Raw genomic sequence first — 15,932 nt, forward strand, 5'->3', positions numbered from 1 at the left:
TCAACTCAAACACTTTTATTGTAAATCATGGAAAAAAAACATGCCATTGTGTGAGGCATTCTGAGGGGTACATCAAGGGACACATGGTGAGTATTTTAGGAGGTGTCCATGGTCTGTACAGTTTCCTCCACGACCTCCAGGTTCAGCGTGGTCTTGGACAACACACCGGTGGTTCCTCTTTTGTACTTGTAGTCGCCAGTTCTACATCGGGGGAGAAGACGTACATGGAATGATGACGTTTCATTTCTAGCTAGAGCTGAACTGTTGCATTAAACACGTTCATCACAGCATGCACTTCAGACAACCCTCCAACAGATACGGCCATGCACGTTAGTGATGCAAAGTCAAAGTGAGCAGGTAGAGTTACAAGAAAAAAAGAAAAGAAAAAAAAAGCTGGTTAGTAGCAGATTGAGATGTTAGGTTTTGCACTCTAGCACAACACTCTGCTTCTGTACTCACAGCTGATCGCCTTCAAGCTCATTCACTCTTCTAGCAGAACAAGCAATGAGACAAGTCATCCACAGAGTCATCGAGTAACGATAAGTTAATTAATTCAGATCACAACTAAGATGTCCCTACATCCTCAGTGGTGACGTCTGTCTGTCTGTGCGAGCGAGAGAAACATGGCAATGGAAACATTGATGCCATTTTGGTATAACTGCTGGTTTAATTTTCATCTACATTACTATCTGAAATCGTGTGCTCACTATGGAATGAATGAATATATATATATATATATATATATATATATATATATATATATATATATGCATCGGAAATACACGAGGGCAAAGGGCAAAACTGGCCCCAAGAAATATAATTTTGCCCCCGATATCTCTAGGAGAGGGGCAAAAAATGCCCCCATAATTTCCTCTAATAATAATGACAATTTAATGAACTTGTCAAAAACATCGTAGCCTATATGACCCGGTCCAGTTGCCATATGTTTTTGATTTTCGCCTTGACTGATGTTGCGTGTAGAACCGAATGTTCTAATCAAATAAATAAATAAATGTGCGCTTCTTAATCAGACCTGTGACTGCGGTCAACTCAGCAGACACTTACATGTTAGTGCACCTATATGCTGAAATTCACGGTAAACGCATTCAAACGGCACAGATCGGGAGCGAGCGAAGGACTTTGCAAAGTTAGCTGAAAGATTAACGTGAGACAACATCCGGTTTCTTCAGATGAACATCCGGTTTTCAGAATAAGATACCAACAAAGTATACATATTGGATAATAGAAATTAGATTAAATTAATTATATTCACATTAAGTATAAAACATGCTACCTGCATCTCGTGAGTTAAAGGGAAAATACACCTAAATTGTGCGTAAAGTGTCGCTAATGAATAATACCTAACTGACATTCAATTAAGATATTTTATTAAGCAAAAACTCTGAACTGAATTTGTACCTTCAAATGGCACATTTTTTGAAATTTTAAGGTGCTATAAAAATGTTTTTCTCAAAAATTCCACACAATGACTAATGCATATGTTCAGGACAAAAATGGGTAATATTACAATATTTAAGGTGCTACAAAAATATCTCAATAATTCCATACAATGACTGATGTACAGTGGGTACGGAAAGTATTCAGACCCCTTTAAATTTTTCACTTTGTTTCATTGCAGCCATTTGCTAAAATCAAAAAAGTTCATTTTATTTCTCATTAATGTACACTCAGCACCCCATCTTGACAGAAAAAAACAGAAATGTAGAAATTTTTGCAAATTTATTAAAAAAGAAAAACTGAAATATCACATGGTCATAAGTATTCAGACCCTTTGCTCAGTATTGAGTAGAAGCACCCTTTTGAGCTAGTACAGCCATGAGTCTTCTTGGGAATGATGCAACAAGTTTTTCACACCTGGATTTGGGGATCCTCTGCCATTCTTCCTTGCAGATCCTCTCCAGTTCCGTCAGGTTGGATGGTGAACGTTGGTCGACAGCCATTTTCAGGTCTCTCCAGAGATGCTCAATTGGGTTTAGGTCAGGGCTCTTGCTGGGCCAGTCAAGAATGGTCACAGAGTTGTTCCGAAGCCACTCCTTTGTTATTTTAGCTGTGTGCTTAGGGTCATGGTCTTGTTGGAAGGTGAACCTTCGGCCCAGTCTGAGGTCCAGAGCACTCTGGAAGAGGTTTTCTTCCAGGATATCTCTGTACTTGGCCGCATTCATCTTGCCTTCAATTGCAACCAGTCGTCCTGTCCCTGCAGCTGAAAAACACCCCCATAGCATGATGCTGCCACCACCATGTTTCACTGTTGGGATTGTATTGGGCAGGTGATGAGCAGTGCCTGGTTTTCTCCACACATACCGCTTAGAATTAATGCCAAAAAGTTCAATCTTGGTCTCATCAGACCAGAGAATCTTATTTCTCATAGTCTGGGAGTCCTTCATGTGTTTTTTGGCAAACTCTATGCGGGCTTTCATATGTCTTGCACTGAGGAGAGGCTTCCGTCGGGCCACTCTGCCATAAAGCCCCGACTGGTGGAGGGCTGCAGTGATAGTTGACTTTGTGGAACTTTCTCCCATCTCCCTACTGCATCTCTGGAGCTCAGCCACAGTGATCTTTGGGTTCTTCTTTACCTCTCTCACCAAGGCTCTTCTTCCACGATTGCTCAGTTTGGCTGGACGGCCAGGTCTAGGAAGAGTTCTGGTCGTCCCAAACTTCTTCCATTTCAGGATTATGGAGGCCACTGTGCTCTTAGGAACATTGAGTGCTGCAGAAATTCTTTTGTAACCTTGGCCAGATCTGTGCCTTGCCACAATTCTGTCTCTGAGCTCCTTGGGCAGTTCCTTCGACCTCATGATTCTCATTTGCTCTGACATGCACTGTGAGCTGTAAGGTCTTATATAGACAGGTGTGTGCCTTTCCTAATCAAGTCCAATCAGTTTAATTAAACACAGCTGGACTCCAATGAAGGAGTAGAACCATCTCAAGGAGGATCAGAAGAAATGGACAGCATGTGAGTTAAATATGAGTGTCACAGCAAAGGGTCTGGATACTTATGACCATGTGATATTTCAGTTTTCCTTTTTTAATAAATTTGCAAAAATTTCTACATTTCTGTTTTTTTCTGTCAAGATGGGGTGCTGAGTGTACATTAATGAGAAATAAAATGAACTTTTTTGATTTTAGCAAATGGCTGCAATGAAACAAAGTGAAAAATTTAAAGGGGTCTGAATACTTTCCATACCCACTGTATATATAGATATAGATAGATAGATAGATATATTTATTATGCTGTTGTCAATTGTAAACACTTGATTCTTAATTAACGGTATATTTGCAGACTATGATTTGTTTGCTCTGATTGTGGGACGTTGCAGGGACTGTGATTTATGTAAATACAGATCCCGCTGTTCTGATAGCATGAAAAAAGGAAACTTTTTGTATGTATATGGTGGTGTGTTCTCTCCACTACGATCACAGTATAGCATACATATGGTATCGCTAGATTCATGATTTGCTAGGAGTTGCGTATTGAGCACCTTTAAAGTCAATGAAATGTTCGACCCAACAGAAGTGACCCCCGGGTTGTTCAACATGCTGGGAATCAAAAGCAAAATGAAGTGGGCGAACAGATCCAGGAGGAAACCGTTTCCGTTGCATCGCTGGTTCAGTTCTCACCTGACCCCCTTCTTGTTGGCCTCATCGTGGGGCCGGATGTAGTCCAGCATGCCCTTGGTGATGACGCACAGGTCAATGTTGCTGCCAGAGCCCAGGTCGTTAAAGATGCCCGCAGCGATGGCGTCTCGCACCAGCCGCTTGGCGTCCTCCTCCTTTAGAGAAACAGAAAGCGATGCTCAAATGACAACCAGCACGCCGTCACAGGAAGCATCAACCTCCGTATGAGAGGGTTGTTGTGTTGTGTGTGTGTATGTGAGCAGTACTCACCTCCATGTCAGGCTTGTAGCGGTCCTCAAACACCGCCATGGCAGCCAGAGACCCAGAGCCTTCAGAAAAGAAATCGTGTTCAGATACAGAACACCGACGACCTGGAGGGCTTTATGGAAAACCTCAACTATTATACACTTTGTGAGATTAATAAGCAGGAATATTAAAGCTACTAGATGTAACTTTCATTTGGTTTAAAAAACTGACATCCGGGGTTATTTACATTACTTCATAAACATGTAAAGAGGTTTTAGATCCATTGAAAGAACCACGTGGAGGTGAAAGTGTGCGTGTAGAAACAGCGGTGTGTGTGGTGCTGCAGACTGACCCATGGTGACGTAGGGCAGCTTGTCAGTGGAGCCGTGAGGATAGATGCTGTAGAGGTGAGGGCCGTTACAGTCCACTCCACCCAGGACCAGAGCAGCGCCGATGTAGCCCTGATACCTGAACCAACACACACACACACACACACACACACATCACGGTTCAAAGCAAGTAGAAAACATGAGACTGATTTTGGGAAAATAAATAGCAATACCAATTTCTGCATCACTGTGAGTAACTGTAACTTCATTTGTGTTTATTTCTATCCGGTTATTGGATGTAGTTACAGTTTTTCAATAGTAGTAGGAGAAGATACAAGACAGACACGGTGTGACGACAGACACGGTGTGACGATGTGTTGAGTGTACCTGAAGAGCATTTGCTTCAGCATGCGGTTGGCGGTGGCCACGCGTGGCAGCCGGCCTGTGGAGAGGGCGTGCAGCTCCAGGTTGGAGGAGATGATCTGAGTGGTCATCTCCGTGTCTGCAGCTGTTCCTGCCCCACAACAGCTGGGCAACACAACGACACGGCAACCGGTCAGTTAGACAACATCCTGGGCTTCACCGCATGAAGCTCGAGAAGAAGAAAAACTATACAAAGTCGGATTTGATTCTTAAAGCCACTGTGTGTATGCCTGTCATTAGAACTACGTTATCCACTAACCAGTGGACATGACTGTGATCATTTTTGCTGACCTCCATATATTTCATGTGTGTTTGTTTACATTAGAATGTCACTAAGCAACATGGTGGCAGAATAAACTGCAGGGTTTTCCTGGGCGCTGTGCACACATTGCACATTTTTGTTAACAGAGCCAGAGAGTCTTTATCATTTGGTTTTAGAATATTTTAATATCATTCCAAATCCAATGTCTGAATATTTTTACGAATCAAAAGTTCATTGCTCTTTCAAAGGGTTTACTTGCATTATCATGCTAGTATAGTATCATTATGTCAGTGGCATAAAATGGTCTTAAAGTTACAATATGTTGATAACGGATCATCCAACAAAAGCAGTTTTTGTGACAAACTATGTTTAGCATTAGAATGTTTGTTTGTCCTCCCAGGATGGTGCCTGCAGCCCACGAAGACTCTAACCCTAAGCACACATCACCAAAGTTCATCTTTCCATTTGAAAACGGTTGCGTGTGAAACAGTGTATGGACAATAATGAACGAACACGACTCCCAAACTCTGTCAGAGTTCACTTACTAAATATTGGGCGAGATGTAGTGGATCTTGGAGCAGTTCTTGTCTGCCACGATCATGCCCTCAGTTGCTCTGGTGTCGGCTCCGAGGATGACGCCATCCTACACAGGGAAACACAGATCATCACTTAATCTCAGCGATGCCGTTTGCTTTAGTGCTTTTCAGCAAAGTCAAACAATACTCCGTCAATCAGCCAATCAGCTGACATCTTCTGGTTTGTTTCTCTTGGGGCATTCCGTCAGAATTCAATCCCTTGCTTCCTTCACCTCACACATTTAACCTATGCAAGGGTGCGTTAGAACGTGGTTTGATTAACCAGAATGGCCAACCAATATTAGACGCCGACCCGACCTAAAGACAACGTCTTCAAAAATAACAGAATGTTTTTCGGATTATCTGAAAGCTAACAGGGCTCAAGGATGTGGTTGGCCCGAGGCTTAACAGTAAAATGTCACGTCGGTTAGTAAATCTAGCACCTTCGACTCCTGCGAGTAGGTAAGTCTAACACATGAATCCTCAACGTTGCCCATGAGTTTTTCCTCAAATATAACGTCACTTTTCTCATTTGTTCATCAAACGACTTAGAGAACAGAATGAAAAATCCAAAATTTGTAGTGAAGAGTCGAGTGAAGGTGTGAAGAGCTTTACTTATATTTTGAAGCCACTGGTGAAGGGCTGATGATGCTGAGCTCATTTGGACATGAGACGGTGTGTTCTGCCCGTTGCTGTGTATGGCTCCACGTTATGATAGAAATGGGACATCATTATTAAAGCGGCTGGTTTATCTGGGCATGCTGCTGTAAGAACTGTAGGAGGAGATACATCCAGTTATTCTGTAAAAGAAGAATGACCTTTTCCACCGCACACATTTGGACTTGCTAGGGCATGACAAGCTCGGGTGAAGTTAACATCAACAAACTGCACTGCAGCACCTTCATCAGATGCGGTCATTGTGGATGATATTTGCTGCACAGACTGTGCCTCTCAGTTCGTGTCATATGGATTATTGTGACAGACTTAGAAAAGTGTTTTCTGGATGCGTGTCAAATTAAATCACCTCCTCCTCCTCTTATAGCAGGGGTTGGCGGTCCAGACCCAGACGCCGTTGTATCCGGACCCAGGACCTAAAATCGATTTTATTTTGACAGGGCGCTTCTATTTTAACCGGCGCAGCTTTTCCAGCCTTTATGGCACTTGTTCAGCGGTGCAGGAAACACACCGACCAATGCGTTGTAAATCACATCACATGATGCAGCTCAGCCAATCAAATATGGGTATTCTGACAAGTTTCCTGATTCGAGTGATATGTACACACACCGGGGGAGAGACGAGGGAAGAGAAGGAAGAGCAGGAGACTAATACGTGAGTCAGAGCAGTTATTTCACATGACGTTCTCCAAAAAAAGAAAAGTGGTCAAAGAGACCAGAGTCTTTAACCAAGAATGAACAGGCTCTTATAATTTTATTCTTCACACGGACAGTTTATAACCAGTGTGTCTCATATGTTCAGAGACAAGACGATTATTAAAAGCGGTAATATGAAGCAACACTACGAGACAAAGCACAACTCTTTTGAGCAAACGTACCCACTCACATCTAAATGAAGACACAAAAAATAAACCTAAGAGTCCAAAATGATCAGAATCCTAACACATGAATTCACTGCCCAACAATGATGTTAACAGAGAGAATAGAGCTGAAACAAGTGGTTTAATAACCACAGATAAAGATCATGCTCACTGATTTCTCTTTTTAGAAGATGAGAAAAATATAATATTGTGGCTGTTTTTATTGACATCACTTCACACCTGAATGAATTGAATTTAAATCTGCAGGACAATTCAGTGAAATTAATTTTTCTAAAATGACTTACTATATCACCCTGTGGACCCACCACCCGCAGGGATAAGCATCGGGGTCGGGTGCAATGCAGACTGGGCGGCGGGTCAGGCGGGAGGCCTGGGCGAGCCGATCGCCGGCAGCATAGACTAGCTCTAGGGACGTGGAACGTCACCTCACTAGCGGGGAAAGAGCTGGAGCTGGTGCAGGAGGTGGAGCGGTACCAGCTAGATATAGTTGGACTCACCTCCACACACAGCGCTGGCTCTGGAACCAAGCTCCTGGAGAGGGGTTGGACTTTATCCTTTTCCGGAGTTGCCCAGGGTGAGAGGCGCCGGGCGGGAGTGGGGATACTCACGAGCCCCCGGCTGAGCACCGCTGTGTTGGAGTTCTCCCCGGAGAACGAGAGGGTCGCCTCCATGCGCCTACGGGTTGCGGGGAGCAAGGCTCTGACTGTGGTTTGTGCTTATGCACCAAACAGCAGTTCGGAGTATCTGGCCTTCTTGGAGTCGGTGGGAGGGGTCCTGGAAAGGGCGCCGCCTACCGACTCCATAGTTCTCCTGGGGGACTTCAACGCTCACATGGGCAATGACGGAGAAACCTGGCGGGGGGTGATTGGGAGGAACGGCTTGCCCGATCTGAACCCGAATGGTGTTTTGTTATTGGACTTCTGTGCGTCCCACGGTTTGGCCATAACGAACACCATGTTCGAACATAAGGTGGCTCATAAGTGTACCTGGTACCAGAACACCTTAGGCTGGAGATCAATGATCGACTTTGTAATCGTATCATTTGATTTGCGTCCGTATGTTTTGGACACTCGGGTGAAGAGAGGAGCAGAGCTGTCAACTGATCACCACCTGGTGGTGAGTTGGATCAGATGGCAGAGGAACCGGTTGGAAAGACCCGGCAAGCCCAAACGTGTAGTGAGGGTGAACTGGGAACGTCTGGCGGAGGACCCTGTCCGGGAGGTCTTCCCACCTCCGGAAGAACTCCCAGGACTGCTGACCCGGACAGGGGACATTGTCGGGCGGTGGAAAGACCACTTTGAAGAACTCCTAAACCCGGCCAACATGTCCTCTGCAGAGGAGGCAGCGCCTGAAGATCTAGGGGGAGGCTCACCCATATCCCTGGCAGAGGCCGCTGAGGTAGTCAAAAAGCTCCTCGGTGGCAAGGCACCGGGGGTGGATGAGATCCGCCCTGAGATGCTGAAGGCGCTGGACATAGTTGGGCTGTCCTGGCTGACACGCCTCTTCAATTTCGCATGGGGGTCGGGATCAGTGCCCATGGACTGGCAGACCGGGGTGGTGGTTCCCATTTTCAAAAAGGGGGACCGGAGAGTGTGCTGGAATAACCGGGGTATCACACTACTCAGCGTCCCGGGGAAGGCTTAGCCAGGGTGCTGGAAAGGAGGCTCCGACCACTTGTCGAACCTCAGATTCAAGAGGAGCAATGCGGATTCCGTCCCGGCGTGGAACAGTGGACCAGCTCTTTACCCTCGCAAGACTACTGGAGGGGTTCTGGGAGTTTGCCCAACCAGTCTACATGTGCTTTGTGGACTTGGAGAAGGCTTTCGACCGGGTCCCTCGGGGGTTCTTGTGGGGGGTGCTGCGGGAGTATGGGGTGCCGGACCCATTACAACGGGCGATCCAGTCTCTGTACGACTGCAGTAGGAGCTGTGTCCGCATTCTCAGCAATAAGTCAGACACGTTCCCGGTGGGTGTTGGCCTCCGCCAGGGCTGCCCTTTGTCTCCGGTCCTGTTCGTGACTTTCATGGACAGGATATCTAGGCGCAGCCGGGGGGTGGAGAACGTCAGGTTCGGGGGTCTCGGGGACGGTTTGCAGCCGAGTGTGAAGCGGCGGGGATGAGAGTTAGCACCTACAAATCTGAGGCCATGGTGCTCTGCCGGAAACCGGTGGATTGCTCCCTCCAGGTGGGGACGGAGTGCCTACCTCAAGCGAAGGAGTTCAAGTATCTCGGGGTCTTGTTCACGAGTGAGGGTAAGATGGAGCGGGAGATCGACAGACGGATCGGTGCGGCTGCAACAGTAAAGCAGACGCTGCACCGGACCGTCTTGGTGAAGAGGGAGCTGAGCCGGAAGGCAAAGCTCTCAATTTACCACTCGGTCTACGTTCCTACCCTCACCTATGGTCACGAACTCTGGGTCGTGACCAAAAGGACAAGGTCGCGGCTACAAGCGGCCGAAATGAGCTTCCTCCGTAGGGTGGCCGGGCTCAGCCTTAGAGATAGGTTAAGGAGCTCGGTCATCAGGAGGGAGCTTGGAGTCGAGCCGCTACTCCTTTGCGTCGAAAGGAGTCAGCTGAGGTGGTTCGGGCATCTAATTAGGATGCCTCCTGGACGCCTCCCACTGGAGGTTTTCCAGGCACGTCCAACTGGGAAGAGACCCCGGGGAAGACCCAGAACACGCTGGAGGGATTACATCTCCCAGCTGGCCTGGGAACGCCTCGGGATCCCCCAGAATGAGCTGGAACATGTTGCCGGTGAGAGGGAAGTCTGGGTCAGCCTGCTTGGCCTGTTACCACCACGATCCGACCCCGGATAAGCGGAGGAAAATGGATGGATGGGAATTACTTTATTTTAAGATGCACATTTTTGAAAAGCTTTGTTATGTCAGTTATTCTTTACTCCAGCCATTATTTTACTGGAAATGAGAACATACATTCATTCATTCATTCATACATACATACATACATACATATTCTCAATCTGGACCTTTTGGAATTTTAATTGAATACCCCTGTCTTATATTAAATCAAGTTAACACACAGGGTGATAACCCTGTGTGTTAACTTGATTTACTTCAGTGTGCTAGAATATTGTAGGTTTGAATTCTCATTCATTCTGATTTTTGAAGCGACCTGCTATCTGCCACTCACCTTGAAGACAACACCACAGATGGTAGTCCCTGTTTTCCGAGCAGCAGGCAAGCTGCATCCCACTTTGTTTGCTTCACTTTCCAAAACTGCATTTCTGAAAATAAATGTAATATCTCTGTCAGTGTAAAGAAAACGCTGGCAGCCTAATAATAAATGTTAATAACCCGAGGCTACAATTTTATTCAAAACTAAATGTTGAGCAGTGAGGCCATGACCGCTTATCAACTCCCTGACACGGGAATGTTCTAGATCTCTACCAAATGGTAGGTTTGTTTTGGAGCCGTCCTTACTCATATTTTTGGCAACAAATTTTTCCAATATATTTGTTGTGACATTTTTGTTTCACATACACAAAATGTGTCGTTTGGTTTTATGTCTGCAGTTCACAGCACAACAGAATTATAATATAAATCTTAGCATTCTAGCTAAATTTCACATTCACAAATACAACTTTCAGTACACAGTAGATAAAAACTATTCAGCAAGTCTTAAATAAATATGTTAATTGTATGACTGTCTGGGGTGCTGAACATGTTTCGCTATATTTCTGCCTGAACCCTTGAGATGTCTATTATTGTTTCTTACTGCATAGAGAGCATCATTGTTCCATGTCGTGTGGTTGTGATACAGGCTCTGACTACAATCAGGCCAAAACACAATGACAAGTCACATAAACAGGATGTCAACAACAGATCCGTCACTATGGAAAAATCTCAGGGTTAGCTTCTGACATGTCGAAATAAAATCTATATACATCAATGAATACGGTTAGATTATATTACTGGAACTAGAGTGGGATGATAACGACTTTCATAATTTCTCCATCTGGGGTTCACTAACAGCACCGTTGTTCAGTACAAACACACCTTTATAACCTGAGCATTGCACTAACATGGACAGCATTAACATTACATACACAGTAACGTCAGCTCCAGTAGCGTTACGTCTCCAGTATTTGCTTTATAAACGGACGTTAGCTAACGTCAGTTTAAAGTTGCCGTACTCGGCTAACGTTATCTACGCAGATATCGGGCTGAATATCGTGGTTAAGAAACATTCCACCGTGATATATGTATTTCTTGTAAGACCCAGGTTATATACTTGAGCAACCATAACACGTGTAACGTTAGCTTGATAGGTGAACATTAACGTTAAAACTAGCGTGTGGGAAATGCCTGAGTCATTGTATGGAAGCCAAGTTAACATGAGCTAGCATCACTGAGAAACCCGCATCAAAAACACGTCTATTCTACTCGACGTCTTAATAAAAGGGGTAACAGCTTATTAAACGCAGTAATGTGGTTATTCTGATCTGATTTCCATCCATTGAAAAGCGCTTACCTCTTGCAGTTTTCGAAACTGAAACCCCCGACCGGTGACTGGCTTACTACTAATGTCGCCATCTTGGTGAATTGAGGATTGTGTTTCCCGGAAGTAGAGGAAGTGGCTCTCTGGTCTGCTTCTTCTCTTCTTCGGGGGTTTACCGGCAGCTGTCATCCTTTATGTTGCATTGCTGGCCCCCTCTGGAACTCGAGTGACATCTAGATTGTGGATCCTTTTCTACTAGACCGGCGTCTCTCGACAAGTCAAACTGCCATTTTATTCATTTTCCATATTCTAGAATCATTTTTTGTTCTTTCCTTCTGATTTAGATAGATGTTTACCTCTATATATCTATCTTGAACAGCTTCCTTTGCCATCTTGTTCACCTCTTTGTTGCTCTGAATGGACCATAGAGGCAAAGGCAAGAGGGAGAAAGGAATGTAGAAAAAGAGTCATTGGTTTAAATAAACCATTACCCAATCTCATGATTATTTATGAAGAAAATATTCTTTGGAAAAAATCCATCATTGAAATTCAGATTAAATTTGTTTCAACAGTGACACCTGCAGCGCCGAGCATCATTAAGCCTCAAAAACACCCATGAAGCTGAGATCAAAAGGTGTTGGATTTGAAATCCATTGAGCATATGTGATATGAGTGGTGTAGTGAGAATTAACAAGCCTGAACAGAGGACATTCATTTAAGACAGTGTGCAAATATGCAGAATACTTATCAACTAAAAACAATTACAGAAATGTATTTTTCATCGTTTTACAAAAAAAAATTTCATATGCCCCTTTGTATTGAATGTGAAAATATAAAAGTATAGATGATAAATATAATATTACTTTCATCAATGCTATAACAGAAAGAAGTAGTTCCGTAGTTCTTTTGTAGTGCAACAAGAGAACAGTAAGACTTGAAATCATATAAAGTAATTTGTAAAGTATATACAGACATGCACAATATGCAACAACTAACAACGTATCTGCATGGAGAGCTGCTACAGGAAAGTGAGAACATTTTGATTTGCTTGTAATTTGTGTGAACCAACTCTTCAATAAAGTTGGAGCTCTTCTAAAAGACAGTTTGTGTTTTGTTCTATTCTTTAAGCATTTAGAAGCAACCTTCTTTTTATTATATTATTATTATGTAATAACATAAATACATGAATTCACCAGCATAGCACAAGGATGATATTAAAATGTAACCACAAATCAAAAGCAAAGAAATTTAAATGAACCAAGCCATCAATTACATTTTCTTGAAGTATTAGATACATATGAACTTGGCTGTATTGAGGCAATAAACTCTATTAACTAACTATAATTCACTGATTACCTGTACCCTCTACTCAGTTTCCTACAAGTCACAGATAAGCATAGTCAGACATTTAAAAAAGTATATTTATGCAGTAAATTCCCTTACTTAATTTACTTCAATAAGTGTGGGACTACTTTTTTAGCTAATTTTATTTTTTATTTATTGTAAAAAGTTAGTCTGTCCTGATAAATCAGATTGTGTTTCGTCCCAACAGAAGGTCTCTTCTTGGCCTGTAACACTGTGTATTTTTAATCATGCTGCCATGTTTTGTCCTTGAACAGGACGGATGCCAACTTGATGCCAGCTGGATGTCAAGGTCGAGCAGGAAATGGGATCCCATGAGGTGGACGGGATCAGATAGTGCGCCTCCACAATAAGATGAGTGCATTATGTTGATTAAGCCTTTTATTAAAGCAGAGTGGCCAAAACAGGTGGTTGAAGGTGTAATCGGTGGGATCTCAGTGACCGATAACAAAGGTTTAATGTGCCCTGACTTTAACCAGCAGAAAGTGTGTGTCTGTTTTCTCATCATACACTCCCATCATGTTCCAGTACATTATCCTAAATAGGCCTAAATAACTGGCTTCATGTATCACAGTATGTATATTCCTAAGGAACGTGTTATGTGTTGTGATGACTAAAGTTTGTGTTTATGCTGCACATATGGACCTCAGCATGAGGGACCTCTTCATCGCTGCAGAACTCAAGTTGTGTAGCCAGGCATTGTCCCCCATTTAAAGTTCTATTCTAGACACCGAAGGTTTTAATAATACAACACATGTCAGGCTAAAGTTTTACATGTAGACATGTAATGCAATGTAATTGTGCCCTCATGAAAACAACATTTTGTTATGTCAATAATATCAATTCAATATAAGCAGAATTTTATCATGGGTTGGAAAAAGCAGAAAGAGAGGGCACTTTATAATGGCACACTTATAATTAATATCTTTATATCAACAATGGATCCCATGAGTGATGGCCAGAAACACGCACAAATCCAAATTAAAGCTGCAAGCAGTGATGATCCGGCCCTCGCACACTCGCGTGATTTGTGGGGAGTGGCAGCTGTGGTGCTGTTGTATGACGTCAGCTCACATGGCTGTGCATTTTCAGGAATATCGGACATTACATTGCTGCCGTCGGTACTCGGGCCCCAATAAATGATAATGTTGCTCTGTGTCTGCTTAATGTCTAAATAGGAAACTGTTTGCTTACAAGTTTACCATACCACCATAAGTGGTGACGATATGTCAGTTTTGGCTAAGAGGGATGTTATAGCGAGTCAAAGACTTTTAAGACATAACTTTTGGTTCCAGATGTAATTGAATAGGCTGGTCTCTAAATATTACTGTACATACATTGATACCAGCTGGTGATAGTATTAGGAAAGTCACTGTGTAATTATGCACAGTGCTCGGTTCCGCCCCCAGATCTGACCCAGCGACACAGAGAAGAATGGGCTGAAACTAATGCAGTGCTTTGGCTTTGTATTTCTCTTATGCTGAAGACTAGCAGTCCTCAAGTCTTGGTGCTTCACCAAGTTAGACACATTCCCAGCCTATCTCTGTACAAGATGACGTTAAGCTTTTATCAATCTTACTTCAAGCAGGCCCATTTGCCAAACTGTCAGATTGCTCCTTCAAGCTCATTAGACATTTCACTGGATAAAAGTCTCATTTACAATATTATTTCATTGTATATATAAATGCCGAAATTCAGTTTTAAAGCAGAGAACAACATCAGGGATAATTTCATTGTATTAGACATTGAGCACAGCTTAATGCCTCCGTACGCTAACGTGTGCAGACATTCACCGAGTCCCTGAGCCTTCATGACCAGCTGCGCTTGGCACGGAGCATCTCAATGAGCAGGTTGTTGCACAGCACCTCACCACTCAGGTGTTTGCCGTACAGGTAGTCTTCAGCGAGGGTGCTGAGAGAGCGTAGCTCGGACAGACAAAGCAGCAGATGAGCAAAGCGTCCGAGAAGGTGAGAAGAGGTGCACAGCGTGTACTCCAGCAGGGCTACTTCAGCCTGCTCCTGCACGCTCTCTATGAACTGATGGTCCTCAAGCTGCTTTACATCTGGTCAGTGGGGCGGGAAGGGAAAGCAACAGCCAATGAATGTGCATAGAGCAAAGCTTGTCAAACATCATGGAGTGGAGAGAACTGTAGAAGCACCACACTTGGTTAATAATTCTTCTTCTTTCTCTAACTGGGATCATAGACAGTTAACTTGATAATAAAACCCCTGGAACCACATCAAGTTCCCTTCGAGTTCTCAAGATAGCTGTTTTTTCTTTTAGCTATTTGTTGAAACATATCGCATGTTGTTACCACTTGGTATCACATTGTCAGTGACTCTGTGCACAAGTTTAGTACAGCAGATTCCCTCTCCATGGTTCCTGGGACATCAGAAGGGAATACCCCTAGAGGAGGGACTTTTTAGACACCAGGAGCTCTGGCTGAGGAACAACATTTAGACCTTGATTCCACTCGTCGAAATGCAGGTACAGTTCCTCAAATGATTCCGGTCTTACTGGACTTCCTAGTTTGTTACTCGTTATTATAACACATCATTTTCACGGTTGCTCAATATACTACGTCACTTGCTCAGACCGAATGCAAAGGCGTTTATAGTCAACGTATGCTGTGGTTTTTCAGAAATTCACAATGACGACATTCTTTAAAAGTGACTGGGCTGGAAAGGTACGTCGGTTAAAAACACACTTATGAAATAATTCACCAAGAATCCGTCAAATCAGTGTGGCACTTCAGGACTTTTTAGCCCGTATTAAGCTTTATAGACAAAAAGCAACTGCTGTCACTAACCTGGGTTAAAGAGAATGATGAACTTGATGCAGGCAAACTCTTGGCGGTCCACCTTTATGATGTGGAGCTTCTCAACCAGCTCCTGTCCTTTCTGGACTAGGTTGGCCACAGTGAGACCAGCATGGGAGGCTAAATCGGACAGCTCCATCTGGCCCAAAGAGCACACGTACAGGAATCATCAGGAATGGATGTCTCTCTGTACTGCACAACTTTTATTTTCATGTGTCATACCTCCTTTCTAACACATTGTTTTTTTTTGGGGGGGGGGGGGGGGGGGGG

General features: G+C 43.8%; 2 protein-coding genes across 6 annotated transcripts in view; both read right to left on the bottom strand.

The window, feature by feature from the left end:
* Positions 1-11,618, bottom strand: psmb7 (proteasome 20S subunit beta 7). Its single transcript, XM_031855663.1, has 8 exons — positions 11,516-11,618; positions 10,175-10,268; positions 5,442-5,539; positions 4,599-4,739; positions 4,235-4,350; positions 3,907-3,965; positions 3,640-3,791; positions 1-201 (listed from the first exon to the last, which is right to left on the bottom strand). The coding sequence occupies exons 1-8, from the start codon at positions 11,575-11,577 to the stop codon at positions 96-98; spliced, it is 828 nt and encodes a 275-aa protein (XP_031711523.1). The 5' UTR covers positions 11,578-11,618; the 3' UTR covers positions 1-95.
* A 76-nt stretch (positions 11,619-11,694) lies between these two features.
* The window catches only part of LOC116388059 (steroidogenic factor 1-like), an 11,544-nt gene continuing 7,306 nt past the window's right edge, over positions 11,695-15,932 (bottom strand). For all 5 annotated transcript variants that reach the window (XM_031855661.1, XM_031855658.1, XM_031855660.1 and 2 more), the window contains 2 exons: positions 15,654-15,801; positions 11,695-14,906 (listed from right to left, as the gene is read on the bottom strand). In XM_031855661.1, coding sequence (XP_031711521.1) covers positions 14,653-14,906; positions 15,654-15,801 — 402 coding nt within the window. In that variant the 3' untranslated portion in view covers positions 11,695-14,652. The remainder of the gene's footprint in view (positions 14,907-15,653; positions 15,802-15,932) is intronic.

Source organism: Anarrhichthys ocellatus, unplaced genomic scaffold, assembly GCF_004355925.1.
Source record: "Anarrhichthys ocellatus isolate YVR2014 unplaced genomic scaffold, GSC_Weel_1.0 scaffold16, whole genome shotgun sequence".
NCBI classification, from domain to species: Eukaryota; Metazoa; Chordata; class Actinopteri; order Perciformes; family Anarhichadidae; genus Anarrhichthys; species Anarrhichthys ocellatus.

What these genes read in the sequence shown, in the direction of transcription:
- psmb7 (XM_031855663.1), bottom strand. Translation starts at nt 11,577, where the DNA reads ATGGCGACATTAGTAGTAAGCCAGTCACCGGTCGGGGGTTTCAGTTTC. An exon ending in TACATCTCGCCCAATATTTA is followed by an intron (nt 4,740 to 5,441) that starts GTAAGTGAACTC and finishes TGTGTTGCCCAG; the next exon opens with CTGTTGTGGGGCAGGAACAG. An exon ending in CTGAAGCAAATGCTCTTCAG is followed by an intron (nt 4,351 to 4,598) that starts GTACACTCAACA and finishes GTGTTGGTTCAG; the next exon opens with GTATCAGGGCTACATCGGCG.